At 44.1% G+C, this 14,171-nt stretch overlaps 1 protein-coding gene and 1 long non-coding RNA gene across 2 annotated transcripts; both read right to left on the bottom strand.

The window, feature by feature from the left end:
- Window positions 1–135: 135 nt before the first annotated feature.
- SURF4 (surfeit 4) lies at window positions 136–14,161 on the bottom strand. Its single transcript, XM_080561383.1, has 6 exons — window positions 13,914–14,161; window positions 6,371–6,557; window positions 5,129–5,205; window positions 4,493–4,536; window positions 3,357–3,543; window positions 136–3,056 (listed from the first exon to the last, which is right to left on the bottom strand). Exons 1-6 carry the CDS (start codon window positions 13,959–13,961, stop codon window positions 2,790–2,792), a joined length of 810 nt encoding a protein of 269 aa, XP_080417509.1. The 5' UTR covers window positions 13,962–14,161; the 3' UTR covers window positions 136–2,789.
- Window positions 8,096–13,905, bottom strand: LOC308180180. The gene is made up of 2 exons (XR_013940791.1): window positions 13,171–13,905; window positions 8,096–11,241 (listed from the first exon to the last, which is right to left on the bottom strand). It is a non-coding gene; the product is annotated as an uncharacterized lncRNA (long non-coding RNA).
- Window positions 14,162–14,171: the final 10 nt, after the last annotated feature.

Below are 14,171 nucleotides of genomic sequence, written 5' to 3'. Positions count from 1 at the left end.
TACAGTAAAGTGCAAGCAGACCGCTGCTTGGACCTCTTTATGAGACGATAACTTCCATTAGGTGGGAGAAAAGCATGCAAGGCTGCTAACCAGCATTTTCAGATAGCTTAAGTGTCACCAGTCATACACTCTAAGTGGATACAAAGATGCCATTGTTTTTATTTTGATTGTTTCAAAAAAATCAAAACATTTTCAAACACAACTAAGGTACAAAATACAGCATAAAATGAGAATTTATACTTTTTTTTCCACATAGAAAGCAAAAATATATTCAGAATTAATTCCAGAACATTTTACAGAGCCAATTGATAGCTGACATCCTGTTTCTCAGCTACTGGGGGAGGTCACTGTATTTCTGGGAGATGCACAAATACAGCAGTGTATGTAAGAAACCAGAATCTTCTGCATCAGGACTCACAGTAAGTCCAGATATTGCGCTGCTTAGAAATACGTTATAATGCCCTCCACCTAACTGTGCCCCTTTAGTACTAAAATATTTCTGCTGCAAGGGACAGTATCAGTTCCCTTCTCTGGGGTCTTTTGTTGGAAAGGGAACTCTATTTTCACAGACAGAGGAAACTGGTTAATATTTCAGATAGTCCATCATCCAGCTCCTTAGTTAGACGGGACACCCTTAGTTAGACGGGACACAAAGAACAAGCTGAGGAAGCTAACTAAGGGCTACGTACAGAAATTGTTTTCTACCATTCAATTTATAAATACTATGAACATCAACAGCAGTTAAGATATCTGAGAATGGCTGCCTTGATGTCTAAGACAGAGGACCTGCAGTGAAGCTGAGCAAGAACATCCTGTGCTGAACATCAGGAATTGAAAGAACAGTTTGGTTTGCTATGAAGAGACAGGCACAATTAACACTTGAGGCAAAAACCTCTCCTGCAAAATCTGTTTAGAAGAAAGCCTTCAAAGTGACCAGAACTTAAATGCTGGCTTCCTCTCATCTACCCCGCATACTGATCAGTTTTCTTCAGCAGCAGCAGCACATCTCACTATTACATGGGCTACTTTTCCCTTGAAGATGAAATCACTAGTTTAACATTAGGCAGTGCTCTTCTATTTGCCATCAGTCCTCAGCCTAGTTTTCTCACCTAAAAAGCAACCATTTAACAGAACTGTCCAGGCTAGCGTCCTCACCAGGAAACCCTGGTAAATAGTTCCTGCTGGAGAAGTTCAGCTGAATTACTTTTTGAACAAGTAGCTGAGCAGCCTTCTCAAAGGGATACAACAGTGCAAGAAATCCATGTAACGTTAGCAAGTTGGTAGGGCTCGTGCTTGCTAAAAGTCTAGAATGCTCTCATGATCTCGTGAGACAGGTTCACCTAGTTTACCAGCAGAGGACAAAACGCCTCCTCTGAGCAGCACTGACTAAACGTGTTCATGGCACAGAGGCTGTGGCACTGAGAGGTGAAAACAGGACCTTCCCCTCTCCTCGCTATTAAGCTGAGGAGTTCCTTCCTCTGAATATACGAGTTACATCCCTGGCTGCTTATTCACAGCACAGGCTTTGCGCTTGCATTCTTCAGCTATAACTGTTTGTAATACAGCGTTGAGAACTGGGACTGTATGCAGCACACAGCTGCCTTCCACACTCCTTCCCTGCGCATCTCAAGTGTGGTCCAAGATGTCGGAGAGAAGGGTTTTACTCACTTCAACATCCCAGCTCTTCCACTGTTCAGTCAACTTGGGCTTTTGCAGCTGAGACTGACAGAAGTGAATCTAGGAAGCAAAGACTATAGTTTAGAAGATTGACTGCTCTCATTTTGCATGTACTGAGTACAGGGAAAAGGGGAATTTCCATGATTCTAGAGACACTTTCACCAGTAACCTGCAATTCAGATATGAGTTTGGAGCACATACGGATGGAAGCTGGTTTAATAGCAGAGAGGAGCTTTTATTATGGAACCTGCAGCATAGCTTAGCTCCTTTTCTTGGAAATTCAGAAAGGGGCAACTCTGGGGAAAGAATGCTGAATTAACAAGTTCTTTTGGCACAGAATTTTATCAGAATCTAACATTTGCTCTCTTTGGGAGTACCTTGCCCCTTCCTTCTTGAAATATCATAAGCAATACAGAATTTCACCTCATTCCCCTCAAGAACAGAACCGTAACAAGTTAGGAAACCCTCTCCCTTTCCTTACCTAGCAGAGGATATAGCTACTTTCAGTGTTTTCTTTTTTGCCATCTATTTGGGTGCAGGAAAGACCTCCCCCCCCCCCTTTTTTTTTTTTAAATAAAAAGAGAGTTACAGGCCCTCTGAGCAGCGAAGTGAGTTCTTTTGATGCTGCTTTCCACCTTGATAAGCAATGCTATAACCAGCAGTGGAACTCCTTATACACAAGACAGAGTTCTGATGAGGGTGAGAAAGGGGATCCACTTTTTCAGTTATAGCTAAAACCCAACAGCACACCAAATGATACAGCTGTATCTGCTCACAGTACTTCAAATTTTAAAACACTGCTGACATTAAAGACAGCAACCGTTCTATTGCAACTCAGTGAAGCCTCAGCAAAATGCAGGTTCATTGGGTTAGTTCCAAATCTATAGTTAGAACGATAAGCCTAGGCAACATTCCTTGAAGAAATAGGGTTTTATCTATTGTATTACTGGTGCCACTGTAAATCAAATTCAAAACATCTGTGCCTTTAATAGGAAGGGGACATGTATGTGTAGAATGCTGGCAGTTTTTGTTGAATCCATACTTTGAATCCATATTTTTGAGAATCAGTTCTGGACTTAATATGTTATGTCCCAAAAGTGTTGCTACTCCTGTTACCACTCTTTCTTCTTCTCATCCATGGAGACTCCGCCAGGACCCAGTGCAACCACGAGGAGGAGCCCTCCAATTACAGACATGGTCTGGAAGAAATCGTATTTGAGGAAGTCGTGCATGGGCTTGTAGGCTGGAATGGTCCAGAAGGCATTGAAGTAGATGTTTATGCCAAAGAGCCAGATGACTAGAGTCAAGGCAGCCAGCTTAGTCTTGAAGCCAATTGCCACCAAGATAATCAGGGCTGTGCCCACAATGTTCTGCAGAATCTGCAGGGAGGAAGAGAAAAAGTAAAAACAAACCAACAAAACACCAAAAACCAGAACACCCCACCAACAAACCAAACAAGCTTACATGTGGTTCTTAAATGGACACACAGACAACAGATTATCAGTAAACAGTTAAGTTCATCAGAACAAGTTGTCAGATGATCTACTAACAACTTTTTAAAATATCAATTCAACTAAAAAAAGACAAATGAGCAGCAATGAGTAAGCCCTACAGCTGACCTGGGAGTCGATACTATATTTCAGTTCCTTAACCCATGCTTTTCTACTCAAGATACTTACAGAAAAGAAGTTCATATCAAAATGCAGCAGTGTCATGAACATGAGGACCAGCAGCACACGACCCCCAAGCTGCATGTACTGTTTAGGAGAGCTTTCCCGCATGGTGGGGACACCAGCGAACATGCTCTTCCCCTCCGAGCGTGACTCAGCCAAAAGCAGCAGCAAGCCTCCCCCAAGGGCAAGGTTCCTATGGAAAGACAGAAATAGATTTTTTTTTTAAACTATCATTTGAACTAAACTACACACTTAGTCCTACCTGACAATTTCAGCTCAGTAATAGTCTGCATGTTAGCGAGAAGTGACCTCCTCTTCAGTACCTTGCACTGTCTGCATTAGAATTCACAGCTGAAACAGCAGCACTGCACACAACGCTGGTTTACACAAGTCTGTGTAGACACATGCAGCCTGCCAGAGCAGTCTGGCACCCGCAGCTCAGACAGTTGCTTAGCATCTGTTACATCATGAATTTTGTCGTACTGAAGTTATTCTGTACCTCTGCTTTAGCCATATGTGCCAAAGTAGTCCAGAGGTTGCTTTGAGAAAACAGACCAGCAGTACTGCTAGAAGTTACACATTTACAGGGTTGTAGTAAGCCCAGAGTACAGATCTTGTGCTGCCCCCTGCCCTCCCCTCAGAGGAGAGAGGTAAAAAGGTAACACAGCCATCACTTGGCATTTGACAAGGAAGTTCATTTTCAATAGCCCCATCCTCTACTGCAGAAAGGTGATATAGATTTAAATCCCAGAAACCATTCCAATATCTAAATGCTTCAGTTTCCTCAGAAAATGGTTTGTCACACATAAACACAGTTGCTATTTTAACATTTAGGAAATAATAGCAACTCACTGATCCAATCCAGACAGCTGCTCCTGAGCTCTCATCAAGGAGAGAAGTAGCAGAAGCATTTAGATCTTAGTGGGTTAGGATTAGTCTTTTCCTTCTACAGTACTGAACCTGCTGTCTGTGGTTTAACTCACTGTACTTTTTTTTTTTAGGTGCTCTGATATTTAATATAAGTGCATCATTGGCAAAATCTTTCTAGTAAATACTCTATACAAAGATAACTTCCCTCTGTAGAGGGGGGCTATGACAGACAAAAGCTTTTGTTCTGTTTTGAAAAAACTATGTAGGCATACCTCATCAAGAACTTCAGGTCCCATAGAATGCTATATGCAATAGTCTAGGCAAAGAACAGGAGAAGTTAATTAACACTGTGCAAGTTGTAATGAAGCTCAGAATGTTATGATCTCAAACCTCACTATCCATAGCAGAAGTCAATTACAAGTACATTATACTGAAAGAAACGAGCTAAGTTACACCAGCATGGTCCTATGAGTCAGTGTAAAACAGGGAACAGAAGCCAGAATTTCCCTTGTGTTTCAGCCCCCACAAAAATACATCTGTTTTAGACAGGAAGTATTCTATTTAGTCAGGCTTCTTTGTGATGGGGACAGGAAGAGGCTTCCAGAAGAGTCCCCAGGCTTTGGCCTCTAACATGCAGCTATAAGCCCCACATTTGGCATGTTACTGACATACAGGTAAATTGCAAGTTATTTCTGCTAAATTCATCAAGGTCAAATAGCAAATCAACATCTCCAGCTGACTGACTGCAATTACATCCAAGGATCTATCAGGCACATCAGAAGAACAGAAACAGCAAAATAGCTCAGTGTCATTGAGGACTGGCATTAGGCCAGGGCAGAAAGAAATTCTGGGTATTTAAATATGCTGGTAATACTGGGGCTAAGATTTCAAAGACTTAAGCCTCCTACCTGTAATGCTATAATTCCAAACAGTCCAAAGCAGGCATATTGCACAAAGTTCCTACTCAGCACCAGGATACAGCCGCCTGAGTTGGGGAAATTGAACACAGTTACACTTCTGGCTTGCACAGGAAGAGATGCTGCAGGAATTGTAACTTGTTTTGAACTGAGCAGAATGAGATTTCTTTCAACTGTGCTACAGAGAGCCAGGCAGGAAATTTTAATGGCACACTGGCACAAATCAGTCTGGGAACCAAGAAGTTTTAGTACATGTTTGAGAAAGTTTTTACTTCCAGAAGTATCTTTTATTTCACAAAGAGTAAGCATACACTGAATGTAGTCCCTAGCACACAGCACTGTAGAGTAGCTGTCAGCGTTAAAGTATTACAAGAAGTTGCAAAGAGACTCAACTAATCATGGAGGGATGTTTTGTGTTTTTTTTTTTAAATATTTTATCAGTGATAAACTGTTAGGGCAAACATGCTGTACTCTCTTTCCTTGAAAGGTTTTGTTTTAGATCCTTCCTCAAGCGTTCCATCAAGAAACACTGACAGCCCTTGCCACTTGGGCATGGGGACTGGTAATTACATTAAATTAAGCTGTCTCTCTACACAAGAAATACAAAAGTCAAAGCTAAAGCCAACCACAAGATATGAAGTCTGCAGAGCAATCAAGAACAGTAGATTTGGGACTTAATATAATAATTTTACCTCTCCATTTTTGATACTCTAATTTCATTTAGCACTTACACTGGGATTATTTTGATTCCTGGGCTTTGACTTCCTCTGAAACAAACACCTCTCTTGTGGCTGCAGTGTACCAATTGCAAGGGAAAACTCTGCCACTGAGATTAATCACCATAAAAACAGCAGGCTGAGAAAGTCTTAGCTCTGCCCCATTTAAGAAAATATGAATAATTTATTTAGAGAACTTAGGGGTTGTGGGTATGTTTATGTATGTGTATGTATGTACAGAACTGAAAACAGACTGCCCTAATGGACTCCCGGCACTTCTGACTCAGGGTGTCACCAGAAGTTCTCAAGGACTATTTCCAAGAAAGACTGAGGCAGGTCAATTAGGAGTTCTTTTCATTCAGCCCACATAGTACTCTTAGTTCGAAGCTATCAATGGCTATTGAGAAATCAGTGAGGCATCCCGTGCTTACATGATTCACAGCGCTTACATGAGCCAGGGGTGGCAGACACACTGGAGTGCTCTGGCATCCACCTTAACAGCCTTAGAGCCACTTACTCAGCTGTCCGAAGAGATTTATGAACACAAAGATGGAGGCCAGGAAATAGCCACAGTTCCACGTTCCATCAATGTAATCCCTCTGTTCACTCCACTGGAACCACATGCGGATGCCGTCCTCCAGGAAGGTGCTGATCAGGCACAGGCGGGCCACGTGGGGGAGGTACTGCTTCGTCACCCTCAGGAACTACAGGGGCAGACAGCACAGTTAGCAGGGAAGGCAGGACAGAGGGCAAGGCAGAACTCAAGGCAGAAGAGATCCATGCACTCCACAGACTGAGGTCACCAGCTCTCATGCACACAGGGTCAACAACATCTACAGAGAAACAAGGATTTAATTAAGTTCTCCTTCATTCCAGTTGCAGAACAGGCGGGAGAGGTGGGGAAAGCCAGTTTTCATGCTCTACCTGGAGAGCTTTTTGGACAAGGACTCGGAAAGCAGAATCCTGCAGCACCTTTCTGCGTAACAGGAACTGTGTTTTGACGGAGCTCTTACTAGATGAAGGCTGACCTTGGTTTTAGTTTGTCTCAGTTTCATGTTACAGCTCAACTGATCCATCAGATAGCCGGGAGCTGAAAGGGCAAGCCTACTCCCACCCACATGCTCAGGCACTCAACACCCTGTAACAAACTGATTCAGGGAGTGAGGCTGACAGAAGGTTAACTCTACAAAGATTAAAGAAACTTTAATAAGCTTTCTGACAAGCTAGTTCCTTCCAGCAGCTCCTAAAAGCACCAGTGCAAGGCGTGTGTCTGTGTGCAGAACCTCACTTTTGAGCAACAGCTATTAGCTCAGTGCAGCTGGTACACAAAATTGCACCTTGCGTACACACAGTTCCTACTTTCATTAAAAACAGCCTCCTGTGCAGAAATAAATTAGGCATTTACATATTCTATTCAATATAGTAGTTAAAAAGGTATATTGTAGAACAAATGCCGTGCCTTAGTTCTTGGGAATGCAAGTTGCATCTGGTTACCCCACACTGTCACTCCGCACTCACTGGTCAGCTCGCTCTGCAATTACAGTAATTCTAAAGGGACAAATACAGCACTGCCAAGTGGTGTCCAGACTAGCACACCCTGTAGGACTGAGGGGTGCACAGGAGGACATACTGGATCTGCATTATAGCAAGTGCTCAACTGGCAGACAGTTTCCTGAATGGCACTGGTTATTTAAGGGGAACTCCCTCTAGGATTTGCGTTGCCACAGAGTGGCCCACCACACACGCTGGTTTGGCTTAGCCAGATCACCAGGAAGCCACATTTAGAGCCAGTGGGGGCCGCTGCGTAGGCAAGTGCCATCTACTAAGTAACAAACAAATTTAATCTAAAACTCTAGAAGATTAAACAGCAGGGTTCTACCATCTAACAACAACAGCAGTTTAGGCAGGCTGACACTTGTAAAAGTAAATGCCCACGTTACAAGCCTTCATGCAGCACCACCAGACTTCGCTTCTCCTAATTCTAAAGGAGGGATATCTGCAGCCATTTAATAAAACCCCACTATCCCACACAAAGTTCATTGTGCTGTAAAGCACAGTTTCATACAGTTTGTGATATTAGATGCTTGAACATGTAAAGGGGGGGGGTGGGAAAAGCCACATGAGCACAGGCATTTGCCAGACAAGGCTGAACAACATCAAAACAAATCATCAGAAACACCACAAACTTTCTTTCATAACTCATTCTTTCTGTCCTTTGGGTTAGACAATACAGCTAATAAGCTTATTTCTGGGCCTTTTTTTTTTTGTGGCTCTGAAAGTGTTCACTATATATAGGAGTATAGGGAAGGGACACTAAAGCCATTTCTGAAAGCATTTTCTTGTCACAGTAATCAGCAAGCACTAAAGGCTGTTTCAAATCCTATGCAAATGAAAAGCTTTGCTTACTGTGTAACTGAAGATTACCACAAGAAAAAAAACAACGTGGCAAACATGCTTAACAGTTAATAGCAGAACAAACTACACCAGTTGCACTGCATGCATGCAGAGTCTAAGGGTCAAGATTCAAGTCAATCAAGTGCATATTAAGTGCAGCTGTACTCTGACTCAGGGCTGCCACTTCAGGCTTTTTAAAACCCTGTTAATAGTTGGATGAATGACTCAGAAGAAAATTTGTGATCTTTGCCACTGAAGGAGATACGCATCTTGTTTTACAGCTTTCTTTTCTCCCTTATTTCACTGTGTTTGGACAGCTTGAGGCAAGGAATGCTACAGATAGTTCGGAAATAGTACAGAAAAGTAAAAGAGGTAATAGTCTGCCCTGCCAAGATGTGGAACAGGCATCTTTGGTCTAGACAGGTGAAGGACAGAGGAAATGCAAGAGGACAGGGGCTGAGCATCTGTAGGAAAAAGTAAAAAAAAAAAAAGACACTGCTGCAGAAAGCCAGAAAAAAGCAGCAAGCATTACAGATGATATCTACTTCCAAGCCTCATCTCTGCGGCTTTTGAAGATGAGATCAGCTTACATGACCCACTTCCCTTTCCCTGAAAGGAAGGGGCTGCCAACAGCCTAGGTGAGGAGCCAAAAAAAGGCATTTAACATTTACCTGTTCTCAGGGCTTACAGAGGGAATGTAATGCCATCTATTAAACATGTGTGAGCATCCAATCAGCTGGCGACAAGTCAGAACGACCGAGGCCTACGGCAGCTGCAGTGCTCAGCAACCTTATCGGGACACAGACCGTCTCTGGACATCCATAACTCACGTAGCTGCCTTGGTTTAGCTACACACAAGTCAAAACCTTTAAGCCTCAGCAAGCTTAAAGCAAGTCAGCTTCAGAAGCTGACTGCATGAACGAGAAAAGACCAAAAGACACTGGTCAGAGATCAGAAAGAGAGGAAGCAAACAGTTACACAATAACAAGAACATAACAGACACCAAACGATTATTGAGGTTAAAGAATTTAGGTACTAAATCACCCAAATAATTCAGGCTTAGGGCAGAGTAACCAAAAAGAAACAGGAGGTCCCTGGAAGTGGGACTGAACTGATAGGGACTGAAGCAGCAGTTCCGATCCTACACATCATCAGCAACGTCTGGCTCCAAACATTGCACTTTGAGCCTACTTCCTACAGTTGTGATTCACAGGGGTAAAAGCAGCATATATGTGAAACTCTGCAGCGGGTAGCTGCAGCCAGTAAACATAGCCAACTAATCCATGGGACTCAAAGTGCACGCTCTGCTACGCGCAGCGCACTTAAGCCAAAATGAAGTGTGGAGATGGACGGAGGTGACCGTGTTAAACTCATGACGTGAAGTAATCAGACAGCTTATTCTGTTCTGGGCTCTGCATCAACTCTTGGCGCATACTGCCTCCTCGCAAGAGAAAAAGGTAACAAAATACCAAAGTAAAACTATCTGAAAGAAGAACAGCTGGTTCTGCACTGGCAGTCAAGTCATTAACATACACCAGAGGGGCTTTGCATTGCCACTTCCCCTCTAATGGGATTAGGAGGGCAAAGATAGATTTAAATGCTCCTCTTAGTTTAATAAGCAAAGGTGCACAAGAGGATCCGGGGATACCTAAATAGCCTCTGCTCAGAATCTTTTTTGAAAAGTAGTCTTGAAATATTCAAACCTAGAAAAGAAGTCCACCCAAAGAGACAGGATGAAGTGATCCTGTTTTGACTCTAACAATTTCTAAAATATCCCACCTACAACAGTCCCAAATTTGTAAGGAACTTGGCCCATTTTGATGGAAGTTACATCATAGCACAGCTACAGACACTGCCCGAGTTGGGACATTTCACTGTCACCTAGGTGTGTTCTATAAGGAAACAAACACATGCACTGGGGAGGTAGGGCTGCATGCACAAGTTCCTTTTCCTCCAGGTTTCATTTATGAATGTGATCTTACCAAACTTAGAAGTACTCTGAAGATTAGAATCACAGAATGCTTTGGGTTGGAAGGGACCTCACAAATTATTTAATTCCAACCCCCTGCCATGGGCAAGGCCACCTCCCACCAGAGCAGGTTGCCCGAAGCCCCATCCAACCTGGCTTTAAACACTTCCAGGCATGGGGCATCCACAGCTTCTCTGGTCGTTAAGACCGGGCCAAAGTCCAAACAGAGAAGCTTTTTTCCTCGTGAGTGTATGTTCCTGAATCAGTGAAATTATGATCATAGTAACGAACAGCTGTCTGCTAAAATACACAGAAAACTCTTCTGCAGAACTTTGTGTGTTTAGAGCCTCTGATAAGGTTCTGTTTGAAGTACCTAGCTTTTATTTGGTTAAGGGATTGCTTTGTTCTTGGAAGAGCAGAGCGCTAGCAGACACCAGTGATTCTGTGGGGCAGGATGCTCAAATCCTCTGGCCGAGAGCTAATTTTTCCTTGTACCAGCCTATATATATATAGAAATATCTATATATCTCCACGTAGGGAGAACCCACCTAATGACCACAAGGACAGCAGCACCCATCACACCAGGCTAACTGATGTCTGCAAGTTGTCTGTGTAGCCTCAATACTGAGAACAAGGCTCTCATAATTATTTCAAAAAGAAAAAAAAAAAAGAGCTCTGACCCCCCCGAACATTTCTGGCAATCCCAATCAGGTTTTTAATTGCTATAAGATTTCTCACAAGAACATTTTTTCACTTCTAAATCATGCCTTACAAAAATTCCCTTTTCCAAAAGGCTATTCAATCAAATCTTTAGAATGGGATTTCTTAGTCACATATTGCATTTCGCTATCACTCTTCATGGTAAGAGTCTTTCCCAGCCTAAGAGGAATAAGCTGTATTTGGTTTATGATGATACAGGACCACGTATTGACATGACTTTAAGCTAGAGTTTCCAAATTCAGTTCCTTAATATTAAACACAAAGGTCAGGATAGAAATGAAATGTTTTCTTCTCCCTTCTGTTATCTGCAAAATAGGATACAGAGATGTTAGAATTGGCTTAACAACATGCACCAGCATTTATGTTGGAAAAATTAAATAAAACACCCAGCGTCTGGCTTTTCCCTTATAATCCTTTCTCTGCAGTACAATGACCCAATGTCTCGTTGCATTTTTGTCCATTTTTTTTAGAATGGCAGAAATACCAGGCACCCACATTCCTAAAGATTATTACAGACATTAGAAAAGTTGCTTGAGATTTGCTCCCTCTTATGGGGATTACAGAAGAGAGGCAACCAGTTCTCTAACTTAAACAACCACTACAGCCCTAGATACAGCTATTTTCAGTACGATAATGTCAGCGGTATATCATGACTGCACTGAAGAGCTTAACATGTAATATTTTAGCAAGGATCACTAAATAACGTGTCTAACCTCTAGGTATAGAAGATATTTAATTGATAGTGTTGAGCTGGCATCATGGGAGAGTGTTTAAAGACAAACACAAAGCAAGTAGTGGGACATCATTCTGAACCAAGATCATTATCTCTTCGCACTGTACATCACCCACATTTTTAAAGAACTTAGCAGCTTTTCCCACCCCTTTTAACATAGTAAGCCGCCTCCTCCTAAACCTGCAAGACCACCCCACAACATCCTTCACTGCAACCCTCAGGAACTGCCAACAGCAGCTCAGAGAGCAGAGCAGCTCCCCAGCCCTACTGTGCACCTGCAAGCTACAAACAGATGCTATAGCCCAGCTGAATTACTGGCTAGTTTTCACCACAAGCGATCTCACCACCTTGGTGTCACCCCCAGTCCTGTACTCCAACCATTCCCTTACACTAGGGCTGGTGCCCATTTGACCGGAACAATGAGAGAAGCGAACCAACAGCAAATTAACCTTCACATTCTCTCAACCAGTTCAGCTTCCCAGCCTGGTGATAGGTGAGTGCTTGTGTGAGAGAAGGAAAGTGGAACATAGCCTTGGGAAAAGTAGAACAACCCCTGTCAGTCACAGCCAGCTGTCAGGCACGCTTAGCTGCCCTGTAAGGCCAGGTCCTGGTGCACTACTTCACTCGGCTGGATAGCTCACCTGCGGATTAATAGCCACTCATTACTATCTCATGGGAGACTTAATATATTTCCCCACAGAGCTTTTATGTTACAGAAAGCAAGACTTTTCAGGTCTTGAATAGTAGCACAAGGAATGGAGAAAGCAAGGTGACCAACGAGAACACGTTCAGGTCACGTAACAGTAGTTGTCCAGCTTCACCATCTCCATCGAGGTGAGTTCCAGTTCTACTTCAGTCCAGATATTCCAAGTGTTTTTTATCTGACGTGAACTAAGTTTTCATAACGCTAAGCATTAACTTTGCAATATATACCAGAGGTAATTGTTTGGTAAGTCCCTTTACTCCTACACTGGTGCGATACTGAGTTTTAGCAACAGACACAGCACTGAAAGCATCTGATTGAGCAAGGAGGCAGCCATTTGGAGCCAGAATTATCTGAGGAGTATCTTAGTTACTTGAAGAGCCATAGAAGTTGTTTTGCAATCTGATGAATAAGTGTATGCAAATACCCCAAATTCTGTGACTAAGGTAAAGACGCATCTTTAAATAGTATGTGGCCAAGCACAAATAAACTTGTGCCACTTAAAACTCATCTCATGAGGAAGCAAACTGCATTTTGCTAGACAAAAGAGCTTTCATTACTATGGAAAAAAAGGGTTTTTAGAGACATCTAGAAATAGTCACACAGGAATAAATAGAGGGGTGTTATAAAAAGGTCAGGACAAACAGTGTATTTTTTGGCAAGTGACTTGAACACTGTATTGACAGCTTAAGTTTCTCGCTTAAAATGAGAGAGGACGACAAAAATGATCAGGACACTCCTTAAATTGATTTCTACCACATGCCACAAGAAGCTGTGGCTCTAAAACAAGTTGCCCACCTGGGAGCGGGCAGGAAGCACCGAACAGGTTTTCCCAGTGAAATGTGTAGCGGCAGCACAGCCCCCTCAGAGCCGAGTGTTGCTGTGCATCACACCACTCGCTCTGCTTCAGGAGTGGAAATGGCAAAACCAGGCAGAATAAGGTTCTTCTAATGAACTTGATAAAGTATGATTAGATGTTACCTCCGGTTTTCAACGATATGAATCACCATGACGATGAGGATCTTTCTAACACCACCACCACATTAGCTACTTATAATCACACTATTCCTGCTCTGATACGTAACCATAATGCATTATAAGCTTCCGTTTCACAGCAAAACCCACAACGGCCTCTACCAAAATAACCACACAGAGGGCTAAAACAGCCCCAGCTTGTTTACTCTCCTTTTACCCCGATTTTAAGCACACCCCTCCGGTGCTGGCGAGCCTCTTCCACCCCAGGCCTGGGCTTCCCACAGGAAGGGCCGGGCCTTTTTCCCCCCTCTCTGCCCCCCACCCTGGCACCCTTCAGCCCCCCCACCCCCTTACCACAGCCCCCCGGCCAGTGGGCGAGGAGACGAGCAGGGCTCACCCCCTTTTTCCCCTTTCCCCTCACCACGAAGCCCCCAGCCCCTCAGGGAGCCCCAGCCAGGGCCCAGCCGTGCCTCAGGAACCCAGAGGGGACAGGGCCCACCCCGGCCGCCATCTCCGGGCCCGGCCTCTCCCTGAGGGCGCACACAAAGGCCCCCCCCCCCCCCCACCTGGTCCGCGAAGTCCTCGGCGGTGCTCATGATGTCGTTCTGGCCCATGGCGGCGGCGGAGGAAGGCGGGCAGGGGCCGGTTGCTACGCGCCTGGGGGCCCGGCCTGGCAGAGGGGGGAAGCGGGGCTGAGGGGAAGGGGGGGGAAGCTGAGGGCCGGGCCGGGCCGCACCGCGCCGCGCCGCTCGGCTGCTGCTGCTGCCACGTAGGCCAGCCCTTAAAGGCGCCGCGCGGGCGGCAGCCCCGGCGCACGCTGGGCG

Source organism: Anser brachyrhynchus, assembly GCF_964034855.1.
Source record: "Anser brachyrhynchus genome assembly, chromosome: 19".
In the NCBI taxonomy this organism is placed as follows: Eukaryota; Metazoa; Chordata; class Aves; order Anseriformes; family Anatidae; genus Anser; species Anser brachyrhynchus.
The sequence above is the reverse complement of the archived record's forward strand: the minus strand, read 5'-3'. Positions and strand labels throughout refer to the sequence as shown.

Excerpts from the sequence above, each read along its gene's own strand:
- SURF4 (XM_080561383.1), bottom strand. The coding sequence starts at position 13,961 with ATGGGCCAGAACGACATCATGAGCACCGCCGAGGACTTCGCGGACCAG. Across the intron at positions 6,558-13,913 it reads CCGAGGACTTCGCGGACCAG|TTCCTGAGGGTGACGAAGCA; the intron begins GTGGGGGGGGGG and ends CTGCCCCTGTAG. Across the intron at positions 3,544-4,492 it reads GACCTGAAGTTCTTGATGAG|GAACCTTGCCCTTGGGGGAG; the intron begins GTATGCCTACAT and ends GTCTTTCCATAG.